Raw genomic sequence first — 12,586 nt, forward strand, 5'->3', positions numbered from 1 at the left:
GATAAACTTGGTAGACTTGTTATTTGGAATGAATTAGAAAATAATTTGACTGAACTGCCCAAACATGAATAGTTTACGATAATAACGCCGATCACTCCCTGCCTGCTTTTACAGTGGATTTTGCTCTGCGTGACCCGAGAGAGAATGAAGAACAGAAGGTGAACAGTCTTCCGCCTCACAGAGAAGAGTGAGTCAAATTGAATTTTAATATTCACATACTGTATATGTGTTTAACATGCTAAACCACATTAGAAGCAAATCAAAACAAAACAATGAGGTTAAAGTGAAGAATGCCAGCTTTACTCTGATGATACTGTACATCTATTTACATCAGTACTGGGTGGACCATGTAAGAAATAATCAGGTCCGCACCAGGCCCCGGTCTCTAGGGGGCCCCGCGGCCTGGGGAAATATTTAAAATGATAAAAGATTAAATAAAAAGTTAAACATCCTGATTGATTTCAATGTTTTAGTTGAATTTATGAAGTAAGACTTAATTCTAAAGCATAATCTGAGCTATATAAGGCATACTGTGTTTTGTTTTTGAAGTGTGTGATGCTATTTTGCTTCCTAACCATCACCTGACTAATTGTTTAAAAATGACGACAAGCAGAGAACAGACAGGTTTAGAATGTACATGTCCAAGACATGCCCGTACACAGTAATGTTGCCTACATGGTCCCGAATTTGGTTTTGCTCATTGAAATTTTATTTATGTGTATTTGATCAATGATTTACAGTAGTAGTACTAAATATCATATAGATTTGATATTAAGATGACAGAAATGAGTGCTAAGTAGGGCGCCACGTCCTCTAACTCACACTGGACCCTGCTCCATGCTTGGGACAGCCCTTGGAATAAAACAGGTTGAGGCATGCTATTACACAACCCCAATTCTGAAAAAGTTGGGACAGTATGGAAAACGCTAATAAAAACATAGAGTGGTTTGTAAATGTACTTTGACTTGTATTTAAACAAAAAAAAAAAACGTAAAGACAAGGTATTTGATGTTTTACCTAATCGTCTGCGTAGTTTTCTGAAGATAAACGTTTATTTTGAAATTCATGCATGTAACATGTTCCTAAAAAGTTGGGACAGGGGAAATTTAGGACTAATAGCGATGTGTTGAATTTTGTTATATTTTGTCTAACAAATTAATGGCACTTGCTAAACGCAAGTCAGGTCTGCCAAAAGGTCAAAAGGTCATCTTATTACAGTGACAAACATCAGTGTTTATTGTGTTATTCATATATAATAACAGATCTACTATTGTATGCACCACTATCTGTGATCGCATTTAACTAACAAAGCGTTTTGGCTTGGCCCGTGTACCCTACATGATTCTCCCATTTGGCCCACTTGGCATACTTTATACTAGGTGTTCTTGAATGTTCCTTCTGGGTAACACTTCTGTTACACTCTGTTTTTGGTCCAGTGTATTTGTGCATTTTTGATTTTAGAGCATGCCACATTTAATAGCCTTTACATGTCTTTACTTTAACTGCTGGCATTAAGCGTTCAGTAAGAGCGTATGAGCATCCAGGCTTTGTTCTACAGCTGATCCTGAAGCAAAACAAGATCATATGTGAGCCAAATTTCAAGGAGTTTGAGGTCATTTTATTGAACGTCTATGAGGAAATGTTGAAATGCATCAGCTTGGTGCCTCGAGTCGAGACAAAATTATATTCAGAATGGTTGAGAGTCTGTATATCTTTTTTCTTATCCTTAATAAATCTAGAATGTTTTCTATCAAGGACATGAGCCCTTTCCCTTACATTCTGCACAACACCATCTTGTATGGTATAATAACAACCATATTTTGAATGTTTTACTGTATTGATATGAATTGGAATATTACTTGACTTCAAAACAATTCCACTTATCCGTGCACTAGTGAAGCGTGCGGAGGGACTCGGGGAGAAACTGGTCACCCGTCTGCTGTAGGACCACCAAAACTGCAATAAAAAGTGAGTGCTAACATTTCTCTCACTACTGGATACCAATGTACAATTCAAAGCAAATAAATTCTAATAATTCACAGATAGTGAATATGAAATCTGTTCGATTTTATTGCTGCAATCAAAGACAGACCAGAAAGCACCACCCACTTTCAAACCTCAGTACTGAAAATGAAAATAAAATGTGCCATAGCTTCACAAAAGAGTGCAATCAAAAATAATATATATGTAAATCTGCAGAGGTTATTGTATAAATTAATTAATGGTAGTGCCTACATTTATACACCCCCTGTCCCATTTTCTATCATTCTTAAATGTGCCATTCAACCATGTGGTGCTGAGACTCAGCGGGAAAGTCCATAAAATAAATAAATAAATAAATAGATAGATAGATAGATATAGATAGATAGATAGATAGATAGATAGATAAAATATAGATAAAATATGGAAATTAGATGGAAAATGGAGAGTTTAGTTAAAACAAAGCTTGTCTGCTGCACGTAATAAGGTACGTAGGGTAGGCCTGTTGGCCATTGAAGATGATGTGGATGCCGCTCCCACTGGTCACACTGTCATAACGAACCAGAGGATCTTTTTCAATTGGAGGAGGCACAATCAGTTCTGCTGAACCACGTTTGTCTTTCCCAGTGAGTACTTGAGCTTCAATGAAGTAGATATATTCTTCTCCATTGTCTGCCCACAGAGATCTTGCTTTGTCCACTTCAGATGTGAAGTATATTCCAGCTCCATACTTTTGTTCTGGAGGTAGAGAGTATTACTAGTGATGGGTGACTATTAACTGTCCATTTCAAGTCAATTCAATACAGATTTTTGTATATATGCACTGCCAGTCCAAGGTTTTTAGATTTTATTACAATTAAATAAGTAAAAAAAATCTAAAAAAAAAAAAGGGTTTCATCAATTACCTCAAGCCTTGTCTTTAAGGACTTACAGTCCCCTCTGAAAGTATAGGAACGGCGAGGCCAGTTCTTTTGTTTTTGCAATAGAGTGCAGTACACTGAAGTCATTTGGATTTGAGATCAAAAGATGAATACAAGATGATGGGCCAGAATTTCAGCTTTCATTTCCTGATGTTTAACACATCTAGGTGTAAATAACTTAGAATGTCTTCAGTGCATACTTGTGTTTACAGTGTACTTGGAGTGTCTTCAGAAATATCTTATGTATAGGAAAAACAAAATAACTGGCACTGCTGTTCCAATACTTTTGAAGGGGACTGTATGTCCACTCTTATATTCTAATGGGACTTTTGATTAAAGTCTTTATTTATTGCACTTGTTTGATGAAGTGGTTTCTGTAAACCTAGCTTTCTTTCATTTTTACACATCTTACAACAGATTTACATGTTGCGTGCTACATGTGCCTAATTAGAGCGATCCAGATCATCCTTTCCCAAATTGTTTACTGTTCAGAAAAAAATCATGGACCCTCTCTGAAAAGACAAAAAAATAAAATAAAATTTCAAACTACTTATATCATCATAAATAAAATAAAAATATATTAATTATATATTATATAATATATAATTTAATAACATAACAGTCATTATTTAATATGATACTGTATATAGGCAAAGTAACTTTTATAATGGTTGTGTTTTCCACCAATGTAATGAAATTAGAAATTTGGTTCTAAAGTGTACAGAGACCAGGAACAGAGAACATGCAGAAGCTCTGTATACAAAATTATATAATATAAAAGTATTTTAAATGTGAGTTACAAAATTATTTTAAGGTCGAAGACCCTGGAGCATGACTCATATTAGTCATCAAAGCTAAAAAAAAAAACACCCCATATAGTAAACAGCATATAAGAGTAAATACGTATGTCTATTATTGTTATGATGCTGGTAAGAAAAGAAATAGCATTAAATATTCTCATGTTCAACCATCTGAGCCTTAGGGAACTTTTATATTCTTAACTTTAAGGGCCATTAGAAAATCAGTTAACGACGCTCTCAAGAGCCCAGAAATTCAGAAATATCTCATTCAATACATTTAATACATTCTCATTAAGTGGTTTTGTACCTTTAGGTGGTGCGTATTCCCTCTGGAAGCCCACTCTGCAGATCAGGTTACAGAACTGTGCTTTCACACACTGGTACAGACGCGGAGGTTGAGCTTGTATACGTTTTCTGTTGAAGCTGAAGAGCTGCTTCAGAGCATAGTTTTCGATTTTTTCCAACTATAGCGACAAAGCCAAGAAAACACTTTAAATCACTTTAAAAGCAGTTTATAACTGAAATACTGATATGAATGGTTGTCATGCAAGGATTTATTGGACTTTTAAGACACCCAAGATGGGACTCAAAAATCTTGCAGCTTACCTTCAGAATTCTCAGGTTGCATTTTTCAAATTTTCTCAGCACTTCTTTAACTGCCCGGTCGTTGAGATCGAGGTCGATTTGTATCTTCTCATATGATCTGTTTGCTTATATAGGTAATGGAGACCGAAATTACCTAACATATTAAACAAATCGCATCATTTATGCATACAGTCCTCTCTGGAAGTATTGGAACAGCAAGGCCAATTCTTTTGTTTTTGCTATACAATGAAGACACTTGAGTTTCTTTTGAGATCAAAAGAATAAAACAAAAAATTCTGGATCAGAATTTCCTGATATTTACATCTAGAATTGAAGTAAGTTGAAGTAATTAGCACTTAATATTTCATTGCTGTAACTTTGCTTGCAATAACTGCATCAAGTCAGTGACCCGATGACATCACCAAACTGTTGCATTCCTCTTTTGTGATGCTTTTCCAGGCCTTTACTGCAACTTCTTTCAGTTGTTTCTTTTGGGTTGTTTTCTCCTTTCAGTCTCCTCTTCAGGAGGTGAAATGCTGCTCAACGTAAGTTCTGGTGATTGACTTGCCTAGTCTAAAACCTTCCACTTTTTTCTCCAGATGAAGTACTTTCTCATGTTGGCAGTGTGTTTTGGGTCAATAACTTGCTGCATGATGAAGTTCCTCACAATTAGACTGGATGCATGTCTCTGTAAATTGACTTCTGAATTCATTCTGCTGCTACCATCATGAGTTACATCAAGAAAGATTAGTGAGCCTGTTTCAGAAGCAGCCATGCAAGCCCAAGCCATGACACTACCTCCACCATGCTTGATCAATGAGCTATTGTGTTTTCGATCATGAGCAGATCTTTTCTTTCTCCACACTTTGGCCTTTCCATCACTTTGGTAGAGGTTAATCCTGGTTCCAGAACTTTCGTGGCTCATTTCTATATTTCTCTGTGAATTCCAATCTGGCCTTCTGATTCTTATTGCTGATTAGTGGTTTGCATCTTGGCCTCTATATTTCTGCTCTTGAAGTCTTCTTTGAAAGGTGGATTGTGATACCTTCTCCCCTGCCCTGTGGAGGTTGTTGGTGATGTTACTGACTTGTTTTAGGAGTTTTCTTCACAGCTCTCACAATGTTCCTGTCATCAACTGTTGTTGTTTTCCTTGGCCAACCTGTTCCATGTCTGCTTTTTAATACACCAGTGGTTTATTTCTTGTTCAGGACATTCCAAATTGCTTGTGCAATGGCTTGATTTTCCCTCTTTTCTCAGCTTCTAAATAGCCTGATTTTCTCCCATAGACAGCTCTCTGGTCTTCATGTTGTTGTTTTTTAAAAATCCTTTTTAACAACAAATGCAGTCTTCATAGGCAAAACCCAGAGCTCAACCCAAGAATAGACATTCAGAGCTATTAATTGTTTAAACAGTCAACCTAACAAAGCACACTAGGGCAAAAAAAAAAAACCAACAACAACAAAAAAAAACCACCTGACACATGTTCCAGTATTTTTGATCATGAAAAATGGGTGGGTTCAAACAAAAGATGCATGTTCTAAGTTGTTTAATACATCTAGATGTAAAGATCAGGAAACAAAAGCTGAAATTCTGATCCATCATCTCATATTCAAACCCAAATGTCTTCAATGTATGGCAAAAACAACAGAATTGGCATTCCAATACTTTTGGAGGGAATTGTATATTTAGTGTTTTTCTGTGTATTATTGTGTAATGCAATGCAGTACAGAGAACATACACATCCTCTCAATCTGTTGTCGTCGCCCAGAATCGTCTGCCACATACATATGCTCCAAATCACCCTGCATGTCTTCCTCTTCACTCCGAGCAAAGTCCTCTTGGGCCTGACACAACATGGCTTCCACTTCCAATGCTGCACAACCGACCTGTACAGGCTCACCATTGATGCGAATGCCTCCTTTGCCTTCCCTAAAGAATTCTGTGATGAGAACATTAAATCTGTCCTGAAGCGTCATCAGGCTTGCATGATCCTCCTGGGTAAAGTACACAACGTGATTATTATTTATCGTCACTTCACCAGAGGGCTTTTGCAGCACTTGGACACACCACAACTGGGCCTCTCTTAGTGCCTCTGGAGAGGGGGCAAAGAGCACAAAATGAGGTGTTCCAGTGTCAGCCCCATGACCGCCATGAAAACCTGAACCTGTCAGAAAATAATAAAGAATGCAGCAAAAAACTTCAAATTAATAATGATTGATGCTTGTGTATACTCACAATGTTTTTGAACTTTTTGAAGGTATGGAACATCTCACAAATGTTAAGCTTATAAGTAAATATTTTTGCGCACTTACTTTTTCCCCTGGTGCTACTTAAGATAGTGGAGGTATGCAGTTTTTTTTGCATAGAAGCCATTTCTTTTTCAAAAGCCTAAAATATGTAACAGCATTCAGCAACACTGACATCTGTCTATGAACATATTATTAATACTCATTCACAAACAAGAGCTTAACATACACTATACAGCCAAAAGTTTGGGGACACCTGACCATCACACCCACATGTGCTTATTGAACATCCCATTTCAGATTTATTCCCCCTTTGCTGTTATACTAACCCCTACTTTCTCCACTAGATTTTGGAGCGTGGCTATGGGGATTTGTGTTCGGCTACAAGAGCATTAGCGAGGTCAGGCACTGATGTTGGGTGAGGAGGTCTAGGGTGCAGTCAGTGTTCCAGTTCATCCCAAAGGTGTTCAGTGGGGTTGAGGTCAGAGCTTTGTAGAAACACTTGAGTGTTTCTTCATAGAGCTCCATTTGTGCACAGGGGAATTGTCATGAAGGAACATGTTTAAGAGAAATTGTAATGCTACAGCAAACAAATACATCATAAACAATTGTGTGCTTCCAATTTTGTGGCAACAGTTTGGGGAAGAACCACATAGGAGTGGAATGGTCAGCTGTCTACATACTTTTGTCCATATAGTGTATACAGTGGGGAAAATAAGTATTGAACGCGTCAATTTTTTTTTTTCAGTAAATATATTTCCAATGAGGCCATTCAAATGAGTTTTCACCAGACATCAGTATTAATTCAAGAAATCTGTAAATATCACAAATTCACAACATTAAACTCCATAAATAAAGCGGAATGACACAGGAAAAAAAGTACTGAACACACCAACTGAAATGTATTTAATACTTAGTGGAGAAGGCTTTGTTTATAATGACAGCTTCAAGATGCTTCCTGTATGAAGAAATGAATGGGCCGCAGTATTCGGGTGTGATTTTGGCCCGTTCTTCTAAACATAATGTCTTTAAATCTTGTTCAATTGGATTCGAATCAGGTCGACTGGGCCATTCTAATACCTTGATTTTTTTTTACTCTGAAAATTGAGCGTTTTCTTTGCTGTAGGCTTTGGATCGTTGTCCTACTGGAAGGTACACCTACGTCTCATCTTCTTCATCCTGATGGATGGCAGCAGATTCTTCTCAAGAATCTCCCGGTAAAGGGCTCCATTCATCGTTCCTTCAATTATATGAAGTCTGCCAGTACCATGTGATGAAAAACAGCCCCACACCATGATGCTTCTACCTCCAAATTTCACTGTTGGTATTGTGTTTTTAGGGTGATGTGCAGTGCCATTTCTTCTCCAAACATGGTATGACAGCCAAAAAGTTTTTTTTAAGAGAGCATTTTTGCTCTCGTCTTACCAAACTACACTCTCCCAGTATTTCATAGACTTGTCCAAATGAGTTGTAGCAAACTGTAAACGAGCTTCGACATGCCTTTTCTTTATTAATGGAGTCTTGTGAGCGTGAGCAGTGGAGTGCATAGCAGTGGAGAGCACCTGCTGCCTCCAAGTGTTTCTGGAGCTCTTTCCAAGTGGTCCTTGGATCTTGGGCTACCCTTCTGACTCCCTGGTCAAAAATCTTCAGAGGAGCTTCTGTGCGTGGCCAGTTGATGACTGAGTGATGTTGCTTCCACTCGCAGATAACGGCCCCAATGGTGCTTACTGGAGGATTCAGAAGTTTTGAAATACGTCTGTATCTGATTCCATCAATGTTTTGCAACAACAAGGTTGCTAATGTCTTGGGAGAGCTCTTTGCTTTTACTTTTATATTTGCGGATTTCTGGAGTTAATACTGAAGTATAGTAAAAATTTCATGTGAATAGCTTCACTGGAAATATTTTTACTGACAAAAAGTTGACGCGTTCAATATTTACTGTATATTCCTGGTAGCTAAACAGCAAAATGATAACACTTTAAGGAGTACCATATGGCTCCTTACTTGTTGTGAAATGACAAATTGGTATCTGATTTATATTTGTTTGTAGCATTAAAAATGGTAAGACATTTATGGACCACTAACATAGATGAAAATTGGTATATCATATCATATATATATATATATATATATATATATATATATATTTTTTATCATTCTCACTACTGAGATAGTGTAAGATCATGTAGGGATGATTACATAACAAAAGCCAAACAGAGGCTAACACTAATTATTTCGGTTCTTTGACTTACTGTCTCTTGCTCAGTGGCACCCTGTTTGAGGTGGAGAGCCATGTTCCCCAGATCCAGACTGGAGAGTACCGACTGGCTTGGTGCATTGCTTAAGTTTTGTGTTGGCATTAGGTCAGGTGGGCCCAGAAGTTCCATGCAAGCTCTCTGCATCTCTTTAACTGAGGGATCGTCATTATTCACTAGACGGACCTCGAGGCTCCTGGCATTTGGATTGCGTTGATCGTTAAATAACATCACGGTGCTCACAATGATGTTTGCACAGCGATCCCGTGGAAAATTGTAAAGGCCTGAGCTTATGGCAGGGATAGCAACAGACTGCAGGTTAGTACAGTTGGTTTTTACCAAGATGTTCCAAATAGCTTTCTGTAACAATAGTGATGCCTTGTTTATTTCCCTTTCTGATGCATTTGGTGATACACTGGGTCCCACAGCATGTATGATGATGTCACAAGGGAGATTTCCAGCTGGTGTTACAACAACATGACCTGTCTGAAGTCTACCATTAGATTTTATGATTTTATCACTACATTGTTGGATTTTAGGACCTCCAGCTCGACTCAGAGCTAGAGCAAGTCCTCCTCCATGATGTAAATACTTATTTGCTGCATTTACCACGGCATCTGCCTTATGCGTTGTAAGATCATCTTTCCACACTGACAACTTCAGGCTATTAGACAGCTGTTTGCTGTACTTAATCTCAGGCACAATGGTTGCTTTGCTGTGAGAAAACGATGAAGTTGTATGATTCGTCACATTGTGGATCTCAGCGGTACAACCAAATTTTTCTCCTAGCACAAGACAAAATGCAGAGCGACTGTGTTTCAGAATCTCAGTTCCCTCGGGTTGCAAAGCAACACATGCTTTTTTATCTTCCATGGCTAAAAGGATTTTTAAAAAAAAGAAAAAAAAAAGTAAGTAGCAGGATAATAGTTCATTGGGATTTCCAGTTGAAAGTTTAATTGGCTAACTGGCTGGAGATTAACACAAATACAAATAAACATCAACATCAGTCTCTAAAATGATATGAACACTACACAAGTAAAAATCTCTTCTTAATACTTTTTATACTGTCTCTCTCTCTCTCTCGCTGCATCTCTGCCTGTCTCCTTGGTGCCATTGTATTTTGCAATATACACTCACTGAGCACTTTATTAGGAACACTATACTAATCCTGGGTAGGACCTCCTTTTGCTCTCAAAACAGCCTCAATTCTGTATGGCAAGGATTCTGGCCCGACTGTCTGTGTGCTTCAGCAGAAATCTAGATTCATCAGACCAGGCTACATTTTTCCAGTCTTCAACTGTCCAGTTTCGGTGGGCCTTCACCCATTGCAGCCTCAGCTTTCTGTTCTTGGCTGACAGAAGTGGAACCCAAAGTGGTCTTCTGCTGTTGAAGCCCACCCGCCTTAGGTTTTGATGTGTTGTGCATTCTGAGATGCTTTTCTGCTTACCACAACTGTACAAAGAGGTTATCTGAGTTACTGTAGCATTTCTGTCAGCTCGAACCAGTCTGGCTAGTCTCCATTGACCTCTCGTATCAAAAAGGCGTTTCCGTCCGCAGAACTGCCGCTCACCGGATATTTTTTCTTTATTGCACCAATCTGAGTAAACTCTAGAGACTTGTGTGTGAAAACCCCAGGAGATCAACAGTTTTAAAACAGTTTTCGCATCAACAATCATGCCACAGTCACCGAGATCACATTTTCCCCCCATTCTGCTGTTTGATGTTTCATTACCAACGATTTTCTGCAGAGTTGGGCCATGATGTGTCATGTGATGTCATCACAATGCACATTCAACCAAAGTCAATCAACAAAAGGATTATGAGAAGGTACGAGTAGATTAATTAATGTTGTTGTGGTTCACTTCATTGGAGAACACTGTAAAGACTGTCCCAATTAAGCTGAAGCATGCTGTCCCAAACTGGCAAAAAAAAAAAAAAACTTTGATGATTTGGGACATCTTGAAAATGATCAAATATTAAACCTACGTACATTATTTTTACATTTATGTTGTTACAGTAGTACATATTCAAGCTATATGATGTCACAAGAATTAAGGCATGTTGTGTCCAATCTTGCCAACTCAGTGACATTTTTGCTAGATTTGTTAATGTAATTTATTGACGTTATTTAAATCTCGTGACTTTTTGAGCAGATGTTCGCGAATGTCCTACACTCGAAATTGCTCTACAACTCACACCACTGCTGCTGGTTATAAAGTTGAGAGAGCGGGCACAGTCAACTAACCACCAGTGTGTGACAATGACAGTGGACGTTGTCATAAAGCTTTACAGAAATCCAGATATGGATTGAGATTTGGCTTGCTTTGAGATACTCTGTGCCCAAGTACGCAAATTGGGACGCGCCTTTAGTTAGTTAGTTAGTTAGTCATTCAAGATACTTGAAGTGCACATATTCTTGTTGGAATTTTCAGTGTGATGACACTATTCACACTATTTATATTACAAAATGGCGTAGAATAGTGCATAAGTATGCGATTTGGGGAAATCTTCAGAATAAAACGTTTTTCAAATGTTCTTCATATAAAACGTTTCGCTATTCAAATAATCATAACAATGACGTGATTATGCAAATGAGTCTGTGACGGTATCTGGTGACTTCTATCGAGTATGAATATTTCCCCCTGAAAATATCACAACATAGCTGATGCTAAGCACGTCCTTTCTCTTTGTTTTGACTCTTAAAAAACAAACAAACAAACATATCATGTCTCTTTTACATCTCATTCTACTTCTCCTGAGGAATTTGAGGAGAATATTCGTGACAAATGTATTGAGCCAATGGGAAACAATGAAGCAGAGAATTTTACCTCAGGGTGACAACAGAAAACTTTATCTTCCCACGAACTGTTTTCCTAAACACTCCGTACTTGTACTGTTTTTGTGCTACAAACTGAAAGCGTTAAGCATACTTTAAAGTTGTTATTTCTTACCTGGTTTTGTGTCAACAGCAAGATACTCGTGCTAAACGGCTAACGACAGAGGAGTACTGGAATAAAGTTGGTTTGACGTTCGATATTCGCGGATATGTGGAAATTAAGGGACCGTCTCTAAAGTTACATACGACATTGTTAAACACGTTTCTAACCTCAATAGCATTTGAATGGAATGATGTACAATCACACAACCAACTGTAAAGTGTTCATCTAGGTACCAGGTATAACGCACACCTTTTAGATTTTTGATATTTAACAAAATAAGCTATTAAATCATATATAAATATTGCCATGTATTTCACTACAGAATGGGCCCATACACAAAATATACCATTATTTAAAGCTCAATAACATTTGAAGGGAATGACTTACAGTCACACAACCAACTGTAAAGTGTTTATCTAGGTGTCAGGTATAATGCACACCTTTTAGATATCTGATATTTAAAAAAAAACAAAAAACTATTAAATCATATGTAAATATTGCCATGTATTTCACTACCGAATGGGCCCATACACAAAATATACCATTATTTAAAGCGCAATAGCATTGTCTATAAGATGTCTTATACATGTCAAATTTATATGTGATTTATTAGCTTACTTTAATAAAGAAAAATTATGCGTTATAGCTGACACCTAGACAAACACTTTCCAGTTGGTTGTGTGACTGTAAGTCATTCCATTCAAATGCTATTGAGCTTTAAATAATGGTCTATTTTGTGTATGGGCCCATTCTGTAGTGAAATACATGGTAATATTTATACATGATTTAATGGTTTGTTTTATTAAATATCAGAAATCCAAGAGGTGTGCATTATAGCTGACACCTAGATGATCACTTTAC

General features: G+C 37.5%; 1 protein-coding gene across 4 annotated transcripts; it reads right to left on the reverse strand.

Annotated features, from left to right (window-relative positions):
• Window positions 1-2,046: 2,046 nt before the first annotated feature.
• On the reverse strand, window positions 2,047-11,847 carry LOC108276774 (protein mono-ADP-ribosyltransferase PARP9). Of its 4 annotated transcripts, XM_053686982.1 has the most exons (8): window positions 11,738-11,842; window positions 10,234-10,705; window positions 8,784-9,661; window positions 6,598-6,673; window positions 6,024-6,449; window positions 4,307-4,410; window positions 4,008-4,164; window positions 2,047-2,718 (listed from the first exon to the last, which is right to left on the reverse strand). In XM_053686982.1, the coding sequence occupies exons 2-8, from the start codon at window positions 10,553-10,555 to the stop codon at window positions 2,435-2,437; spliced, it is 2,247 nt and encodes a 748-aa protein (XP_053542957.1). In that variant the 5' UTR covers window positions 10,556-10,705; window positions 11,738-11,842; the 3' UTR covers window positions 2,047-2,434. The 4 variants fall into 4 exon arrangements, with proteins under 4 accessions (XP_053542957.1, XP_017344192.1, XP_053542958.1 ...); XM_017488703.3 differs by lacking the exon at window positions 10,234-10,705 and having other exon boundaries at window positions 11,738-11,847; XM_053686983.1 differs by lacking the exon at window positions 6,598-6,673 and having other exon boundaries at window positions 6,024-6,279.
• Window positions 11,848-12,586: the final 739 nt, after the last annotated feature.

Source organism: Ictalurus punctatus, chromosome 16, assembly GCF_001660625.3.
Source record: "Ictalurus punctatus breed USDA103 chromosome 16, Coco_2.0, whole genome shotgun sequence".
NCBI classification, from domain to species: Eukaryota; Metazoa; Chordata; class Actinopteri; order Siluriformes; family Ictaluridae; genus Ictalurus; species Ictalurus punctatus.